Source organism: Trichosurus vulpecula, chromosome 3 (genome assembly GCF_011100635.1).
Source record: "Trichosurus vulpecula isolate mTriVul1 chromosome 3, mTriVul1.pri, whole genome shotgun sequence".
Lineage (NCBI taxonomy): Eukaryota > Metazoa > Chordata > Mammalia > Diprotodontia > Phalangeridae > Trichosurus > Trichosurus vulpecula.
In genome coordinates this window covers 91406935-91427052 of record NC_050575.1, presented here as the reverse complement: position 1 = coordinate 91427052, position 20118 = coordinate 91406935, and the positions used below count along the sequence as shown (strand labels likewise).

The window sequence follows — 20118 nt, the reverse complement described above, 5'->3', positions numbered from 1 at the left end:
TTTTTTTTCTTTTTTTCTAATTAAAGTGTCCACCCCTTTACTCACTTTTTAAAGAGGCCTATTCACTGAATGGATGTTACCTCACTCAACATGAGTACTTGAAAAGGCCTTAGCCTAAAAGGGCCAGGGTCTCACATTGCATCTTGGGTCATCTCCAGTCAACCTGATGAATATCTGGTCACTGGATCCAGATGGCTCTGGAGGAGAAAGTGAGGCTGGTGACCTAGCACAGCCCTCCCTCACTCAAATCAAAGTCAACTACAAGTCATGTCATCATTTCCCTAATGTCATAGTCCTCTTCCAAATTGAAGGACAAACACAAGAGGCTATGATTCTAGGACTGAGAGATGAGAGAATGTGTCTATGAATAAAGTATAATCAATTCAACAAATATTTGTTAAACACTTATTATGTTGAAAGAACCTAACTGGAACTGGCCAGTGGGGCAACTCTCTCTCTCTCTCTCTCTCTCTCTCTCTCTCTCTCTCTCTCTCTCTCTCTCTCTCTTTCTCATTGATTGGCCAACAATAGGTACCAGGTCAGGCCCCACTTGATCATTGTGTGGGCCCTAATTGACTCAGAGGGAATGTAAATAGCAACTGTTTTTGTTTTGGCCAGAAATCCTGAGGGTCTTCCCGTCCCAGATTGCTTTTTTTTTTTTTTTGGTCTAGGTAAAGAGGCCATTCTCTGCCTCATTTCTTACCTGGCCTTAATCACAGAATGGGCATTGCCTCAGTCAAACTGAGACCAGTTAAAGGCCTTAGCTTAAAAAGGCCAAGGTCTCCCACTGCATTGAGGGCCATCTCCAGTTGTCCTGATCTATATCTCACTCCTGGACCCAGATGGCTCTAGAGGAGAGAACAAGGCTGGTAACTTTGCACAGCCCTCTCTCACTTCAATCCAATTGACTTGCATGTCATGGCATCATCTTCTTGATGTCATGGTCCTCTTGAAGAATGAAGGACAAACAACAACAATTTATGTTGAAGGAACTTCAGATGTAAAGATGAAGAACAACATAACCCTGATCTTTGTTGGTGTTGTCCAGCTCTTTATGACCCCATTCTTGGCAAAGATGCTGGAGTGGTTTGCCATTTCCTTCTCCAGCTCATTTTACAGATGAAGAAACTGAGGCAAAAAAGTTAAGTGACTTGCCCAAGGTCACAAAGCTAGTAAGTGTCTAAGATTGGATTTGAACTCAGGAAGATAAGTCTTCCAGACTCCAGGCTTGGAGCTCTAACTACTTTACCACCTAGCTGCCTGAAACCCTACTCTGAAGACTTGTATACAAGTAAATGAGATACTAGGTAGAATGTGACTAGTGCAAAAGTGATACATTAACAGAGTGCTCTGAGACCATCTGAGGAGGCTGAAGGAAGACTTCCTGGAGGAGATGGCAGCTAGGCTGGGGCTTTAAGGAAAAGAAAAGTTTCAAGACAGAAATGTGGCAGGAATGCATTATAGTCACGGGAGATGACCTACACAAGGACTTGGAGTTGCAACGGGGCATAAGATTGGGGTTATAGGTAAGAGTACACTAGTAAATGTTTAATAACCAGATCTCAGGAGCCAGAAAATGTAGGCACAACACATTTTTAAGTTTGACCTGAATTAACATTTTTTCCATTACTTTCTTAAGTCTAGACAATTGACAAAGTAATAAGTCAAAGTAATAAATGCTGCTAACTTGCAGCATTTGCTGATTTCCAAGATGTAAATGTTCACACTGAAAATTTAATGATCTACTGTCCTGAGCCTATACAACTTGGTTCCAACACAGCCATCCATTGATTGTAGGCTAGCTTGATGAACATGGAGCACATGAAAAGAAGCGGTGACAGATAAATCTAGAAAAGTAGGATGTAGTCAGATTATGGAGGGAGGGCTTTGAGTGTCAGACTAAGGGGTTTGTATATCTATAGGCAATGGGGAGCCCTCACAGGTTTTTGAGCAAGGGAATGATAGTCATTCACTCAACTAAGAGACCAGTCTAGAAGCACCATTTGAAAGGAGGGGAGTCCTATTTGTGACCTTTGCCATCTATGTGACCCTGGGCAAGTTATTCTTTCTCTCTGGACCTAAGTTTTCTGCATTGTAACATAATAAAACTTATACTGTCTCTCTCACAGGGTTGTTGTGAGGGATTTTTTTTTTTGTAGATGCTAAAGCCCTATATTAGAGTTAATGGATTCTTGAATACTTAGATTGAGATGATTGCATTAATGTAGGTGTTTCCTCTAGGGCAGCTAGATGGCACAATGGATAGCACATTGGGCTTGGAACCAAGAAGATTCCATCTTCCCAAGTTCAAATCTGACCTCAGATAGATATTAGCTATGTCATCCTGGACAAGTCACTTAACCCTGTTTGCCTCAGTTTCCTCATCTGTAAAAATGAGATTGACAAGGAAATGGTAAACTACTCCAGTATCTTTGCCAAGAAAACCCAAAATGGGGTCACAAAGACAGATGGAAAAAATGACTGAACAACAAAACAAAGACCTCTACTTCCCATCATCTTCAATCCTTGTTCAAGTACTTGAGTAAATCTTCTAAAGAGGATCCATCTGAAGTTGCTAACCTCTGCTTCTTTTGGAAGTCCATTATCATCATCACTAGTAGCAGCATTATCATCATTATCATTATTCTAATCTATTAGCAAACTGAAGCTTGTGAGGTCACTAATAGCATGAGTGTGTCCCAACTCTTTGACCCTAGGTAAGTCACAAAATCTCTGATCCTCAGTCTCCCCATCTGTAGAAGGAGAATAATCAAACTTTCACTAACTCCCTGACAGGCTATTGTAGGGGACCTTCCAGACCTTCTGCTATATACTCCTGTATCTCAAGGATTTATCATTTCAGCTCCACTGGCACAAGTCACAACTTTGTAACTTAGATAGCCATTGAGGTTGTTCTAGATGAAAAAGTCATCCCTCCCCACCCCCCACCGTGGCCAGATCTGGTGACAGCTCTCCAATCCTAGCTATTCTTCGGCCAGCAGACAGAAAGTCCATTACCAGCCTGTACTGGAAGCCTGCCCAGCTTAGTAGCACTTGCCAGACCTTGTGCTCTTCAGGCTTAATGAGAACCCAGCTCCCTGCCACAATAGAGCATCAGAGAAGTACTTGACTGAAGGAAAGTGCTATATAAATGTGAGATCTCTTCTAGTCTTTCCAATATTTTTACACCTTCCTCTCCAAATACTCCCACCCACTGATACTGGTCTTCTAACTGTTACTTGAACATGACAATCCTCCTTCCAGTTCCACGCATTTTTTTTCTGGCTGTCCCCCATATCTGGAATCCTATCGCTTCTCACTGCTCTCTCTTAGCTTTCCTGTCTTCCTTCGAGTGCCAACTAAAATCTTATCTTCTTGAATCAAGCCTTTTCCAATCCTTCTTAATGTGAATATTTTCCCTTTGATGATTATATCCAATTCATCCAGGCTCCATCTTGTTTGCATGTAGTTGTTTGCATGTTATCTCCTACATTCAACTGTGAGCTTCTTAAAGGCAGGGACTGTTTGTGTCTGTGTTTTGCCTTTCTTCATCTCCCCAGTACTTAGCATTAGCACAGTGCCTGGCACATAGTAATTGCTTAATAATTTCCTGTAGACTTGACAATTTATCATTATTGTGTGAGCTATTATGTAGGGCCTTGAATGCCAGTTTAAGAAGTTTGTATTTTACCCTGTAGGCGTTGAAGAACTCCTGAAGGTTGTAGAAGGGAGAGACATTCCTCAGGTTGTAGAAGGGAGCGACATTCCTCAGGGCAAACCAACTTTCCTATTTCCTGTCTAGCATATCACCATCCTTTCAGACAAGTTCTACATCTCAACCTCATCTTTGATTCTTCACTCTCTCATCCCACACTTCAATCAAGCATAAGGTGTGGTCAATTTAAACTCCTCAGCAGCTTTCCCATCCACTCCCTTCTCTGCACTCACAAAGCCACCAGGTTTTCCTTAGCTCTCATCTGGACTACTTCAAGAGCCTCCTAAGTGGTCTCCCTGCCTCTCTTTTCAGTCCATCTTCCACACAATTGCCAAAGTTGAGATTCTGAAAGGGCAGGTCTCATCATATCACTCCCCTTCTCAATAAACTGCAATGGCTTTCTTTTACTTCTAGGATCAATTTCAAACCCCTCTATTTGGCATTTTAAGCCTTTTACCTCCTGGCTCCAAACGAGCTTTCCACAGGTAGGAGACATTACTCCCCCTAGGTGTTTAAAAACGGAGACAAAAGGAAAAGACGATAGCAGTGCCTAGCACAAAGTAGGTGCTTCATAAATGCTAGTTGATTGACCAGCAAAAGTTAAAGCAAGACAAGACCTTAGAGATCATCTGGTCCAATATCTTTATTTTCCAGATAAGGAAAACTGAAACCCAGAGAGTGCAGAAGACCAGGGTTCAGAACTGAGCTTCATGGGACCTTGGACAAGGTACTTCAATTCTTTGTCTCAGTTTCCTTCTCTGTAGGATAAAACAATTGAAACTAAGTAATTACTAAGTTTTCTTTCGGGTGTAAATTGTTGAATTTAGATTCCTCCACTCGGTCAAGGTCGAGGTGACCATACCTGGCAGAGATAGGATTCGAACCCAGTTGGTCTATCCCATTGCCTAGGGAAGTTCTTTCCCCCACTCCAGGCTCAATCCGAAGAATCCTGATAGGGAGGTTGGTCCCGCCCTGGACAGCAGAGTGCAGGGGAGGAGTGAGCTCCAGGGCGCGGGTGGTGCTGAGCCTAGGGTAAGACTGGGCGGGAGCAGGGGGCTTGGGCGGTGCATCCTGTCTAGGGGTGGGGATATTTGAGGCCGCAGGGGCTGGAGGCTGCCACTTGCAGACCTGCTGGGACTGTCCCAGCCTCAGCTGAGGCGACTGGAAAGCTGCAGCTCCCCAGCGTCGGGTCCCGAAACTGGGACTGCAGTTTAAGTTCCCGCCCGCCGGTCTGCGCCCCCAGCCTGGGCTCAGTGCGCTGGTCCCATGGAGCAGAACAGAGGTGAGTGCAGCTGCCGGTGGGGGGGGGGGCGGGGGGAAAGAGGGGAGGTGGTGTTTTGGGTAGGGGAGAGAAACCCTTGCACTTGTCTTGTGGCTCTAGGGAACCTGGGAGAAAGGGCTGCATGGGGAGACTGGGGATGCTAGGGGCAGGAGTCATAGCCAAGGGAGAGGGGACGCTGGGCACCCTCAAGCCTCCCTGCCCCCTGAGAGGTATTGAGTGTGTCCAAAGTCAAAGGCTCCCTTAAACTCCGCACTTTCTCTACGCCTCTGAACCCCCACCGTCTCAGCGTCCCTGAACCCCACACCCCTTCGGTGGCCCTTACTCTCTAAGCGGGATCTGGTCCCTGGAAATTCCAAGGTGTCCCTGGACACTTCCTACTCCCCGGCCCTTCTCTTCTCTCACCACTTCCCGACTCTGCTCCTCTGTTTTACACCAATGTCCTACTGTTCCCTATTCCTCTCTCCCCCAGTTCACCACTCAACTTTTGCACACTCTCTTTCCTCATTTTTTTTCATCCCTCTCCCTTCCCTTTATTTCTTTCTTCCCCTTCCCTCTCTTCTCCACAAACCCTACACTTGACCCTCTGCCTCATTCCCTGCCTACTCCCCTTCTTCCCTATTCCCCTCACATCCTGCTACTCCTCCCTATTTCCCTCCCTCCCTCCTTCCCCCTCCCTTCCCGCTTCCGTTCCCCCTCCTTTTCTCTACTCTAACCCTCCCCTGTTCTGGGTCGTACCTGCCTGGGGCTTACCCAAGGTGCTGGAGGGTCAGGGAACTTGTAATTCGGGTCAAAGTGGGTTTATTCAGGAGTTACGGAAACGGCGTGGAAAGTGCACTGCACTGACTACCTGGGTTCGGCTCTGATTCTCATTAATCGTGTACCTTAAAGTCACCTTCCTGAGCCAGTTTCTTTATATATAGAATGGGAATAAATAACACCAGTCCTCCAAACTCACCTCCTTGTAGTGAGAAAAGCGCATTGTAAATTATTGAGGACTGAGACAGACTATGAGCTTCTTAACTGAACATTAACTCTTCGAGATCAGGGGCGACTTTATAGTTTTCTTTGTATTCTAGTGCTTAGAACAACGTCTGACATAACTGATAAATACTTGTTGATGGTTATAGGCATATAAGCTGTTATTAGAGGTTTGAAAGGGAAGGGCTATAAACTTGTGCTGGTGCTGAGCCCCGAGGGGTTTGGTCCCAGCGAATGGCCAGTTGCTTCCTGACAGGCATGAACTTAAATCTCTTCTGCGGCTGGAGCCAGGGTTGTCAATAGTATGGCTATGTGAACCATGGGAAGAGCCTTGGCCTTTGAATGGGGTTGTTTTCTTTAATTTTTTTTTAGTCTTGTGGACTCTTGGATGGACTCCATTTGGGGTTTTCTTGGCATTTCCTTCCCCAGCTCATTAAACAGCTGAGTAAACTGAGGCAAACATGGTTAAGTGACTTGCCCAGGGTCACATAACTAGTAAGTGTCTGAGGCTGAATGTAACTCAGGGCTTCCTGACTCCAGGTCTGGAATTCTGTTCACTTCACCACCTAGCTGCCCTTCCTAGAGTCCAGGACCTGGCTTCAAATCCTGCTGGCCTATAATGTTTCCTAACTGTGTGATCTTGGGCAAATCATTTCAGGTTGATATCCCTTGGTTTCCTCATCTGAAGAATGTGAATTGGATTGAATAGCCTCTAAGGTTCCTTCCAAACTCACATATATGATCTTATAATTTGTTTTAATAGACTAAATGAGGAGAGATCAATATGAGACAAAATAAAGGGTTATAAGCAGCTAACTCCTCCCAAACCCTTCCTCTTCCAGTTCTTTTTCTTTTTCTAGACACTGAAAAATAAAGTACATGCTTTTCTGCTTTTCCAATTCCCAAACAGTGTTTAAATTTAGACTGAATTAACCCAAAGGAAATAAATAATCACTTTACGCATGCATAAAGGCTACTGCTAATTGAAACATGATTATCACTTCAAGAATGAGGCCTGATTTATTCAAAAGTATCCCTGACTGAGCATCAGGAGTCTTGGCTTCTCAAACCGTGGTCTCTGCTACTTACTTTGATCTTGGATAAATCATTTTATCTCTCTATACATAAGTATTCCCATCTAGGAAATGAGAAATATAACCTAGCTGATCTCTTTAAGTTTTTTTTTTTCCAGATAAAAGGTCTGTTTTATGTTCTGACATTGTAATAGTGTTACTTATGGATAATTAGCCTGATGTAGAGGAAAGTATCTTGAAATTAGAATTAAAATATCTAGGTTCAAATTCTGTTTTTGACGCTAAATAGTTGTTCTTGGGGCAAGGTACTTCCCTTTAGTAGAACTGATTCAGTTTCTTCATCTACACAATGTGGGGATTGGCCAAGGTGATCTCAAAGGATGCTTCTGATTCTAACTCCTATGCTCTCTGTACAACCGGTTGTTAATATGCATTTATTAAGCACCTACTATGTGCTAGGCACAGAAAAGATAAACAGTGACAATACCTGTAACCTTTATCAGCCTCAGTTTCCCCATTTGTAAAATGGGGATAAAAGCTCCCACCTCCAGGGTTGTTGTGAGGATCAAATGAGATAATTATATAGCACTTTGCAAACCTTAAAGCACTACACAAATTCGAGTTATCCTTGTTATTATTTCTTCACTGGTTGTCCCTGATGCCTGGAATACTCTCCCTCCTCATCTCCGCCTCTTGTCTTCTCTAGCTTCCTTCAAGTACCAACTAAAACCCTATCAACAGAAATCCTTTCCTTATCCTTCTTGACTATTTCCAATATATCCTATTTGTATATATCTTTGTACATATGCAGTATATCTTGTTTGTAAGTAGTCATTTGCATGTCATCTCCCCCATTAGACTGTGAGCTCCTTCAGGGCCAGGACTGTTTTTTTGCCTTTCTTTGTATCCTTCCCCTCTGCCCACTGCTTAGCACAGTACCTGACACATAATAGGTACATGCTTGCCTAACTGACTATGTCTTTGGTTCTATCGATATGGAATGAATACTTCCAGCAGTCAGTTCACTGTATGATCATCCATAAAATCTCATCATATTATTCTTTGACTTCCTCCTAACTCCTATTAAGAAGCTAAATTTTGACAGGAGCTGACCCTAGCTTTCCAAAGACTAAGGCAAGGGACCTCACACCCTGCCTAATCTTACCAATCTGGAAAGGTTTCCCCTTTCCAGGAACTAGGTTGTCCTTAGCTTGAATATTTTAGCATAGCATCTTTTAAAGACCTTCTAAGTCAGAGACAGATTGTTAATTGTGTTATCAGAGTGAGGTCCCAAATCGATGAGATCATGGATCCTTAAAATATTGATAAGGTATATTTTGAATGATTTCTCCTTCAGCTCTGATGAGTCTCATTGCTGGAGAGGTAACTACTGGGTGCTAACTCTTCTCTAGCAATTAAGGATTATGAAAGGAAATGGGGCTGTAGTGGAAAGAATGCTGGACATTGAGTTGGCAAAGGTGGCCTTGAATCCATCCTCTCCCTTTGCCACTCACTAGCCATGTGCTGGGCAGATCACTTCCCTTTATAGCTGTGTAACTGTATCATGTATAAAACTTTACAGCTTTGTCATCTGTAAAATGAAGATAATGACTGCACTACCTACCTCATAAGGCTTCTAGGAAGATCTAATGAAATAACGCATGTTGTGCTTTGCAAACTTCATTCCAAAGGCAATGGAGAACCTCTTTTTTGTTTTTGAATGAGTTTAGGGTTATGAATTTTGTTTGTTTGAAGGTAACTCAAGCAGCTTGTGCAGTGTCCATTGGAGGGAGAGTGACTGGAGGAGGAAGACCAGTTAAGAGGCTGTTACAGCAACCTAGTCAAGGGGGAATGAAAACCTGTGTTAGGGCATTGGCAATGTGAGTGGAGGGATGGGGATGGCTTTGAAAGTATGTTGGAGAAAGGATGAACAGGTCTTGGCTCCTGGATGTGGGTGAGAGAAAGGAGATAGTGTTCGTATAATATAGCATCTCTTTTTATGGAAGAGGATACAAAAGCCCAGAGAAGGGAAATGACTGACAAGCCACAGTCAAACCACTGGACAGAGACAGATCCAGAACTCAAACCCAAAGTCCTGTTTCCTGTCTTCTATTGGAGTTTTCATTCTAGTAGCACCAACACCCATTCAGTGATTAGTCTGTTAAAGAACTTAGCTTGAAAAGGCCAAGGTCCCCCACTGCATCCAGGGCCATCTCCAGTTGTCTTAATCTATATGTGGCCACTGGACTCAGACCCAGAGGAGAAAGTGAGGCTGGTAACTTTGCACAGCCCTCCCTCATTTAAATCCAATTCACTTGCATGTCATGGCATCGCTTTCCTGATGTCATGTTCTTCTCGGAGAATGAAGGACAAACAACACTGGTTGTACCACAAGGCTCTAGAAAATGTAAGTTAATATAGGAAGAAACAAAATTGAATTAGTTATTACTGAGAAATTATTGTGAGTTAGGGGAAATTGAACTTCCCTGACGCGTAATTTAAATTATTACCAACACGGCTTAAAATGAAGTGCTGGAATCCCAGCAGTTAGAGCTAGAAGGAAGCTTAGACAAGAACTCCTCCATCTTCCCAATTTTATAAATGAAGAAACTTAAGGGCTAGAGAGAGCAGGTATGACTCACCCAAGGTTGCAGTAACATGTTATGGTTTATCGATATTGGCACTGTGGGAACTCCTTCTACCAACTCAGATGCACCTTTTTAACTTAAATCTTGAAGATTTGCCTGAAGCTCAGAGAGCTTGCTGGAAGCAAAATTTGAACCCTGTTCTTCCTGACTGTAAATCTATACTCCAGCTGCTATGCTTTGTCACAGCTCCCCACCCTCAGTACTAGGTCTTGGCCAAAGCCACACTAAGTAGTAAGCAGATGGACAGCTAGGTGGCACAGTGGCTAGAGTTGCTGGGTCTGGAGTCAAGAAGACTTAAGTTCAAATTCAGCCTCAGACACTTACTAGCTCTGTGACTCTGGACAAGTCACTTAACTCTGCTTGCCTCAGTTTCCTCATCTGTTAAAATGACATAGAAAAGGAAATGGCAAACTATGCTGGAATTTTATTCCAAGAAAACCCCAAAATGGGGTCACCAAGAGTTGGACATGACAACAACAACAAAAGAGCTAAAACTGAAACCATGACTTCAAATCCAGTGTACTTGCCACTACTTCTATGAAGAAAGAAAGAAATGCACATTTCTCCCCTTGTATCGGTTCTTAGTCACCTAAGCAGAGCCTTGGATTGTTAGCATAGGGATGAGGGATGAGTTTGCTCTGGGGACACACGGGCTGGAGGACAATGGCCACTGGAAGAGGTGAGGGGTCAGCAAAGGGATTACAGGCTGCTATTTATACACAGTTTTTCTACTCTGAAGAAAGCCCCATTCTTAAAAAATGGATGGTATGATGTAATAGGAAAGTCCTCGGCTGGGAGCCAGCGGACCTGGGGTAGAGCGAGGCCTGTGACTTTAGGCAGGTTCCTTCATCTCTCTAACTTCATGTTCCCCATCTCTAAACTAAGGGGGTTGTGTCAAAATCACCAGTTTCCAGAATAAAGGAGATCAGAACCCCCTCCCCCCCTTTTTTCCTTGTCTGGTTGGGACTCTATTTGAAGTACTGTATCTAGCTCTGTGTGCTACTTTTTTAGAAGGCCCATGAACAAACTGGTGTGTGTGCTCAGAGGTGGGGACCAGGATGGGGAGGGCACTTGAAATCTCGCCAGTTGAGTATCAGATGAATGAACTGGGGATGTTTATTTAGTCTGGAGAAAAGAAGATTGGGGGTGGTAGTGGTGGTGAGGATCGAAGGGTTGTCCTGGAGAAAAGGGACTAGATTTAAGATCATAGGATTTAGAGCTAGAAGAGAACTTACAAGATCATCTGGTCCCAATAATTAATTCTAAAGATAAGGAAACTGAAACTCAGACTTATTAGGGCAGTGGAGCCAGGATTTGAACCCAGGTCCTCTTCAAATCTACCATTCTGTTATATTTTGCCTCTGAGACAAGAGTTGAATGGGTGGAAGTTACAGGGAAACAGATCTAAGTGATATAAGGAAAAACTTCCTATTTATTAGAGTTGTCAGTGTCTAGCAGTGAAATGTGCTGTTCTTTGAAGCAGTAGTGAGCTCCCCATCACCAGAAGTATTCAAGAGATGATTGGCTTACTCCCTGTTAGGGATCCCATAGAGGTGATTCATGCACTAAATAGGGTGTTGGAGTATGCCCTCTATTGTCAAAGAAACAGAGAATCTCAGAAGTGGAAGTGACTTCAAAGGTATCTACTCCATACCTTTCATCCCATCCTACCTCCCTCACAGGGATATTTTGAGGGCCAGATGAAAGGACATAAACAGAAGCTCTTTGTAAAGCATCGAATTGGTATTTCATTTAACAGATAAATTGAGGGGGTTGCTGTTAAAGGGGATTTTTCACTTCATGGTTGGTACCCTTTACCTGGTACATTCTCCCTATGCATTTGACATGTTATTTGACATACACATAAGCTTTCTGAAACACAACCATCTATCAATTGTTGTGTCGTATGCAACTCTTTGTGACCCCATGGACCACTTCTGTCCTCCACCATCTCTCTAAGTCTGTCCTAGTTCATTTCCTTTTTTCTTTTTCTGCCATCTTTTCCTTTTGTCTTCAATCTTTCCCACCATCAGGGTCTTTTCCAATGAGTCCTATCTCCTGATCATGTGGCCAGAGTATTTAAGCTCATCATTTATTAATGAATCCATCAATTAGGAAGTATTGATTTAACAACTACTGTGTGACAGAATCTGTGTAGGGGCAGAATATAATAAAAGACGGCTCTTATTCTGATAGACATTATAGTCTTACTCTGGGAGAGATAAGATATGCACCCCCCAAAAATGTAGGGAGTCAAAAGGCCTGGATTCTAGGCTTGACTCTGCCGTCAGATAAACCACTTTTATTCTTTGGGTCTCTGTTTCCATCTGTCACATTAGGAAATTGGACTAGGTGGTTTTAAATGACCTCTTCCAGCTTTTAGAGTCTATGTTCTGACATCCATCGTTCTTGGTTATAAGGACCCTTCCAGCCTTGACCTCCTTTGTTCTGTGAATTCCTTCTAAATCTGCTATTTTATGATAATACAAGATCAAATACTATCAATTCCTTAGGAACTCTGAAGAGATGAATTTGGGCTGGAGGAATTGGGGAAGGACTTCATAGAAGTATGACTTAAACAGGACCTTGAAGGACCAATGGGTTGTGTTGAGGTTGGTGTGGGCTTTCCTAGCAGAGAGGCTGTTCTTCAACCATGCCTTTTCACTTGCTTTCCCTCATGCATAGAATGCCACCTCCCTTTGTAGCTCTCCATCCTGGCTTCTCCTGCCTTTTCTGGTATTTCTATGTGTTGCCCTTCAATTTCCCTTCCCCCGTCACTCTGAGATTAACTTCCATTTACACTGTCTATATTGTGTGTGTGTGTGTGTGTGTGTGTGTGTGTGTGTGTGTGTACATATAATCATTTTCATGTTGTCTCCTCTGTTAGAATGTAAACTCCTTGAGGGCAGGGCTCTCTCTTTCTCTCCCTCCCCCTCCTACCTCTCCACACACACACACACACACACACACACACACACACACACACACACACGTGTTTAGCACATAGTAAGCACTTAATAAATGCTTGTTAACTGACATTTCAGGGTTGTTGGAGAAGTAGCCTGGCTGAAGAAGTGGGTTCTCCATAAATAAGTATCTAGTGATATTGCTTGGAGGAAGTTAAAATAAGGGGATTTTATCAGTCTTCAATTATAATAATAATAATAGATCTCAGGCTCTAGAAGGATATTAAGATCTATAGCTAGAAGGAGCCCTAAAGGTTGAGTCCGGTTGCCTCATTTTTTATAAATGAAGAAACTGAGGCATGGCTTATCCAGGGTCACATGACTAGTGTCTAAGGTTGGATTTGAACTGCCTTCCGGAAACCAGGTCTGTTGCCCTGGCCACCATGTGGAGATAAGTTTTGGTGGGCAGACTAGGGGTGGTCTATTTTTATAATGTGGTGGGGTGGGACAACAAAAGCAATAGGCTGATAAGTCAGTCTGGGTTTTAGTCTTGGTTCCGCTACCAATTTGTTGTGTGAATTTATGTAGATTCATAGACTTTTAACTTCTGAGCTGCAAAGGACTCAAGTAGTCATCAGGACCTGGGGAGGAATCCCAGCTTTGCTACTTACAAGCTTTGTGACCTCGGACAGAGAACTTCATTTATCCGGACTAGGTCATCTCCAAGGTTATTTGTATACCTATATCCTATGATCCTCCCTGGTACCTTAATAAAGCCTACCATCCCCTCGTACCTCTTAATAAAGCCTACCATCCCCCACTTGCCTCACCATTCCCCCACAACTATCCTTCCTCTTGGTCCAGAGATAATGCTGGGGGCCCAAAAGGGATGCACTACAAAGTACACTGAGGGATATTGATGAAAAAGACATTTATTTACTCCAAAAGCAGCAGAGCTTCAAATACCAGGCAGTCCCTGGGACTGCCTTGAGAGCTCAGATCATATTCCTGAAAGTGAATTGGGGGATCATCTATCTAGTCTAGAGGGTCTTAACCTTTTTTTGTATGCTGGACCCCTTTGGCAGCCTGGTAAAGCCTAAGGACGCCTTCTCAGAATAATGTTTTTAAATGCACAAGATAAAATGCATAGGATTACAAAAGAAACAGATGATGTTGAAATATTGTTAACAAAATATATTTTAAAAATAAACAAATGCACAGACTCCAGTCTCAGGACCCTTGATGTAGTCCAACCAACCCCCCACCTCTTTTTATAGAGGAGGAAACTTCCCCACAGAGAGGAAGTGACTGGCCCAAGGTCACATAGGTAGTAAGGAACAGAGCCAGGATTTGAAATCCTGGTCCCCTGACTCTATACCAGTGTTCATGCTAGTTCCTTTGAGCCTTTGTGGCTTACAGCTCTTGACAATGCAGTCTTTCCCTTCCCCCGCCACCCACCCCATGCCTTATCCCCCCACCCCACCACCCCAGCCCAACACGTACACTCTTGGTTCTGTGATGGAGTGGAGTAAAAGGGAGAGGCCAGGAGGAAATGAGGGCTGGGGGGAGGGGGGAGTATGGGCTCTCCCTTCCTGGATCAGCCCTGGGAATCCAGCTGTGCTGTTTGCAAAAGCAGTTATCACTTGCTAATTCTTTGTCAGACTTAAAAGTGGGGTGGGGGGGAGGAAAAAAAATATGAAGGGAGCAAACGATGACAAGGAGTAGGACGGGGTGATGGAAATGGAAATGTGGGGGAAGGGAAGCATAGAACAGAGCCCTTAGGATGGTAGGCTTCAGAGGTGGACAGGAACTTAGAGATCATCTACTGTGATCCCTTCATTTCACAGAGAAGAAAACTGAGGCCTGAGACATTCAATGCCTTGCTCCAAGTCACACAAGTAGTAAGTGGCCTAGTTTGGATTAAACTCAGGCTTTTGGCTCTTCTTGAGGGTTTTTGAACGGGGAGAAGGAAGGGAAGGAAAAGAGGAGGACTGAAAAAGAATAACAACTCACATGTATTTAGTTGTTTTTTTTTCCTCAAACAGCCGTGGGAGGTAGGTATTGCAAAGATTGTTGCCCCCATTTTATGGAGTTAAAAACAGGCTTCTAGAGGATAGAAATCACACATTTAATAAGGAATTTGAACCTCAGGCTCTTGTACTGCCTCCAAGTCTAGTTTTCTTTCTATTACCCCAAAGAGAAGAGAGAAGAGGGGGAGGCCTGGACAGAGCTATAAGGTCTTCATACTCTCCCATTCAGCAATTCAATTTCCTTCATCTATTCCTTCCTCAGATAGTCTAAACTCAACCAGAAATAAACAAAACCTATCACATATCCTTCCAGATTCAGGGAGTGGTAGACCTGAAAGGAGATGCCCCTTATTCATTCATTGACGATCATTCACTCAATCAGTTGATCATATTTTATAGAAGAACCACCTGAGATTCATCTAAGAGAAGGCTCTAACCCAAGTTCACATAGTGACAGGGCCAGGACCAGAACTCACGTTCTCTCAAAACTCGAAGTGAAAAGCAGAACCACAGAGCCAGACTCCTGCCGGGGGAGGCTTCCAACCCTTGGGTGTATGTTCTCTGCTCCCTGGTTTGTATCTGGAAGAGGAGGCAGGGAGAAGAATTGGTGAAAGAGATTCAGGACTTAGTACTTCTGGTACCACTCATTTTATCCCTCCCTAACCCTGAGGTTCAAAATTATTTGTTTCTACTTTCAAAGTTTTTCCTGAGTTATGGGAATCTTCCCTGCCTCTCTCTAGCCCATGGGGGAATGGCGAATTTTCTCTCTGTATCCATTATAACCTAATTAAACCACACACACACACACACACACACACACACAAACACAAAATAATGTGCTGCTATGGAAGTGATTATAGTTACAACTCCCATTTCTGGAGATTGTAGAATTTAGGGTCCTTGAGGTTAGGGACTGTCTTGATACTGATATCCCCGGTATACAGGATAGTGCCTCGCACATAGTCAGCTCTTAATAAATCTAATTTATTGATTGAATAACAAGTTCAGGTTTATAAAACATTTTCCTCACAGAAAATGCTGGAGTTAGAAAGTACAAGTGTTTTCTCATTTTCTAAAATAAGGAAACCACTCAGGGTCATACAGCTAGTAAGGGTTGGGCCTGGGGTACAAATCCAGGTCTTCTGATTTCCAGGCCAGTGTTCTCTCCATGACACTACAGTGCCTCTAATAGATTTTTTTGTTCTGGAAGGGAAGTCTCCTGTTTATATGTCAGGTTTGTTGGCTAGTCAATGTTTTGTTTTAATGCTGGACCTTCCCAATTCCTGAACTCTGTCTTCCATCACCACAGTTCTTTCTGCTGCTCAGAGTTTGACGCTTATTCTTCTTAGCATATGTGATCAGTGGTCTAAGAACACAGACTCTTAGAATTTTCAAACCATAAGGGACCTTAGAATATAGAATGTTGAAGCTAGAAGTGACCATAGAATGTCATAGGGAGAAGGGATCTTAGAACACAGAATGACAGAATGGGAAGAGGCCTCAAAACATAGAACCTGAGGACTTGAAAGGGACCTTAGAACATGAAGCAAAGAACATAGAATGTCAGTGCTGAGAAGGGATTCTTAGAGAATAGATCCGTCAGAGCTGGGACGGTGTTCAGAACATGGAGCACGGGATGGTTTCTCAAGCTGGAAAGGGAGCATAGGACCTTAGAGATCATGGAATCCAAACCTTCACACCTTTTCCCCCATTTTGCATATAAGGAAATGGAAATACCTTGTCTAAAGTCACAGTGAGTTTCGGGGTAGAGCCTGTACTAGGATACATCCCAGAGGTCACAGGTCACAGACTAAGAGCTGGAAGGTATTTACAAGCCACCTAGTCCAATGGATGAGGATCCTGAGCTTAAGTGTAAATGAAAGGAAATCCCTAGGGCTTTTTTGTTTTAAGGAAATAATGTACTATAGTGTTAGTAGGGTGTAGGGATAGATACTAGATTTGTGATTTCATTGATGTAGAAAAGTCCCCATGAAGAAACTCCCTCTACCAAAACAGACCAGCACCTATAGTCTTTTTTTAATGTAAATAGTGTTTTATTTTTTCCAATTACACATAAAGATAGTTTTCAACATTCATTTTTTATAAGATTGAGTCCCAATTTTTCTCCATCTCTTCCCTCCCCTCCCTCTTCCCCATGGCAAGCATTCTGATATGTTATACGTGTGCAATCATGTAAAACATATTTCCACATTGTTGTTGTTTGTCCTTCATTCACAAAGAGGACCATGACGTCAGGGAGCTGATGCCATGACATGCAGGTGAATGGGACTTAAGTGAGGGAGGGCTGTGCAAAATCACCGGCCTCACTTTCTCCTCCAGAGCCATCTGGGTCCAGTGGCAAGATACAGATCAAGATGACTGGAGATGGCCCCAGATGCAGTGGGAAGTGTTAGTGGTATTGTGAAAGAAGAAACAGAACAAAAGGAAAAAAAAACACAAAAAAACAAACCAAAGAAAGTGACAATAGTATGCTTCAATCTTCATTCAGACTCCACAGTTCTTTCTCTGAAAGTGGGTTGCATTTTCTGTCATGAGTCTTTTGGGATTGTCTTGGTTCATTGTACTGCTGAGAAGAGCTAAGTCATACGTAGTTGTTCACTGCAGTCTTAAGAGAGTTGTCTGAGGGACTTGACCAGGGTCACACAGCCAGTCTGTGTTAGAGGCAGGGCTTTACCTCTGGTCTTTCTGCTTTCAAGCCTGGCTCTTTATCCATTACACATATAGTGTTCTTTAGCTAGCATTTATGTAGTTCTTTGAGGTTTGCAAAGTCCTCTACAAATATTATCTCATTTTACCCTCACAACAAAATTGGGAGGTAGATGCTCTTATTATGTAATTATTTAAATAACATTTAATGAACTGACAAAAGAACCTAATAATTTGGAGCACCAAGTTTGCTCTTCCAGCAATAGGGTGCCATTTAATTTATTACTAAATGAATGACTGTCTGAACTCTTAAAATTGTGTTAATTACTAGATCAGATCTTCATAATATTTTCAGAACTGAACAGTGCCTTTTTCCTGGGTTTTTTTTCCTAGTTACCTTTTACTTTATTGAAAAGATCTGATGGACTTTTACTCCCAGTAGCGAATTCTCTCAATAGCTCTACACATCCTCACCTCTTTCCCTCTGATCTCAGAGGATTAGATTCCGTCTTCCTCACCAAGGCTAAATTTATCCAACTATACCTAGACTTCTACTTCATCATGTGGTTTTCCCGGTAGAGGAGGGCACACACATACCCCACGCCCCTTGCAGCAATGGAGTTTCTTTAGGAACCATCCCCAGTCTAAGTCTAGCATGGGATTGGCCTTTTCAGAGGATGATTGGTCATCTGCTCAATACTTCATCATGATTTACAGAGCTGGGAGTCTTTCCAGGACCTCAGAGAGTAAACTATGTAAAAAGATTTTTGATGGCCTACTCATATATGCCATATCATAGAGTCATAGATTGTCAGATCCAGAAGAGGACAGTGACTTGCCCCATGGTCACACAGCAAGGTGTGGTGATGGAGCTAGGATTAGTCAGATCTCCTGATTCCCAGTTCAGGGCTCTTTAATCTACCCTATTCAGCAAATGAATTACTGGTTACCCACAATGCTTCTATAGTGGGGGCAGCAAGGAGTTTCAGTGTGTCCTCTAAGAGATAGGCTGAACTGAGTTTGTTTGCATAACTCAGACAGCAATTTCTGGACTCTTACTTCAGAAGAGTCAAGAGGAGCTTCTCCACCTCCCTCTGCCCCACTGGGGCCCACCAGCCCTTCCTCCCTTGGCTTTTCTTCTCCTTCAGCCTTAGTCTATTACAGGAAAGATTGTGGATTGCCAAAGGTCCTGTTCGTTGCTGGGGAACCAGTCTCCTCTTCTGAGTGGGCCAATTCTGCCATAATTTTCCTGGAAATGGAAGTTCATTTCTGCTCATACAGGAAAAAAGAATATTAGATTTGAAATCAGGAGGTCTGGGTTTGAATCCTGGCTCTGATGATGCTTACTATCTGGATGACTGTGGACAAATCTCTTATTGTCACTGACACCCAGTTTTCTCATCTGTAAAACGGGATTAATAAGACTTGATTTTACTTTACAAGGCTGTTGTGAGGAAAGTGCTTTGTAAAACATTACGGAGATAGGAGTCATTGTCAAGTCAGCATTTGTGGCTATGATACTAAATGTCTACAATGAAGGGTTTGGACTAGTGATCTCTGAGGTCCCTTCCATATAAATCTATATAAATCTTCCACATAAATCCTATAAATCTGATCCCCATAATAATAGTAATAGCTCATATGTATGGGGCTTTTTCTGCCTCCGAGAATTTTCAAATCCCCCATCTCATTCAGTCCTTACAACTACTTTGAGAGGGGTCAGGACAGGCATTGTCATGCTCATAGTACATATTAAGAAACTGAGACTCAAAAGCTGGCAATAGTCTGCCCAAGCAAGATCCTTCCATGGGGACTCACTGGGCAAACTTTGCTAAGAGGCAATACAGGAAGTTTCTTCACCTGGAATTCTGTACCAATTAAATCTTAGGTTCAGTCCGGAAAAAAAACTCTTTGAGTTTTATGCAGTTTTTGGCTTAAGGCGTGGCATTTGACCTTTGCAGCAGTTTTAAGAACAGGCATTGTAGCTGTTGCTATCCCCATTTTACAGACGAGGAAACTGAGATGAAGAGAAGTAGCATGATCTATTCCACAGCTATGTATATCTAAGTCAGTGACAGAACCCATAGTCAAAGAGAAGTTTGTTGGTTCCAGGTCCAAGGCATTTTCCTCTTGTACCACTTTCTCCTTCCAATTAATGGGGTTTTAAGCAGTCCTGAACAAGTGAAACTCATAGTAGTTCAGGAAATTAATGTAAGCTTGTTTCTGTCCTATTCTCCCACCTCTCCCTCCCCAGCTGTTATATCTGAGGCATTTCATAATATTTGGAGGTAGAAGGGACCTTGGAGATTTTCTAGCTCCAACTCCTTCATTTTAACAGATGTCACCTAGAGAAGTGACTTGCCCAAAGCTCTGCAAATAGTTAAGTCTCAGAGGTGGGATTTGAACGCAGCAGCTCCAATATGAAATCTAGCTCTTTCTTCCAGTTCACTGCTGGGAAATCTGAGTAAGCAGGAAGGCCCAGGCTAGTGGGAGAGGGGTCCCAGGATAGACTGGTGCTGCTCTCTAAAATTTCACTTAAAGAGTTCTGACCTCCTCACCCATGGGGCCTTGTGGGAGGGAAGGCTACTGTGGGTCAGGGAGGGCTGGGCTATTCCTGCTTCAAGCCTCAGCTGTTAGGGCAGAATGCTCAGCTACATTGCCGAAGCAATTCCTCCTCCTGGGAATGTGGTAGCCGCCAAACCCTTAGCTTTTTTTAGCACAGCCTGAATTAAGAAGAAAACTGATCTGGTGGGAGGGTGGGAGGTGGGATGGGAGGGGGTCGGCTCCTTTTCTCTCCACCTCAGCCTCCACACACCCTTAGCCAGGCAGCTTCTGCCAGCCACACCCAACCTCAAAAT

The 20118-nt window shown here is 43.2% G+C and overlaps 1 protein-coding gene across 1 annotated transcript in view; it reads left to right on the top strand.

The window, feature by feature from the left end:
* The first annotated feature begins 2688 nt into the window (after positions 1 to 2688).
* AFAP1L1 (actin filament associated protein 1 like 1) overlaps positions 2689 to 20118 on the top strand; it is an 83520-nt gene continuing 66090 nt past the window's right edge. The window contains exons 1-3 of the mRNA XM_036749758.1: positions 2689 to 2717; positions 4842 to 4997; positions 5097 to 5206. Of these exons, the coding sequence (XP_036605653.1) occupies positions 2689 to 2717; positions 4842 to 4997; positions 5097 to 5206 (295 nt within the window). The remainder of the gene's footprint in view (positions 2718 to 4841; positions 4998 to 5096; positions 5207 to 20118) is intronic.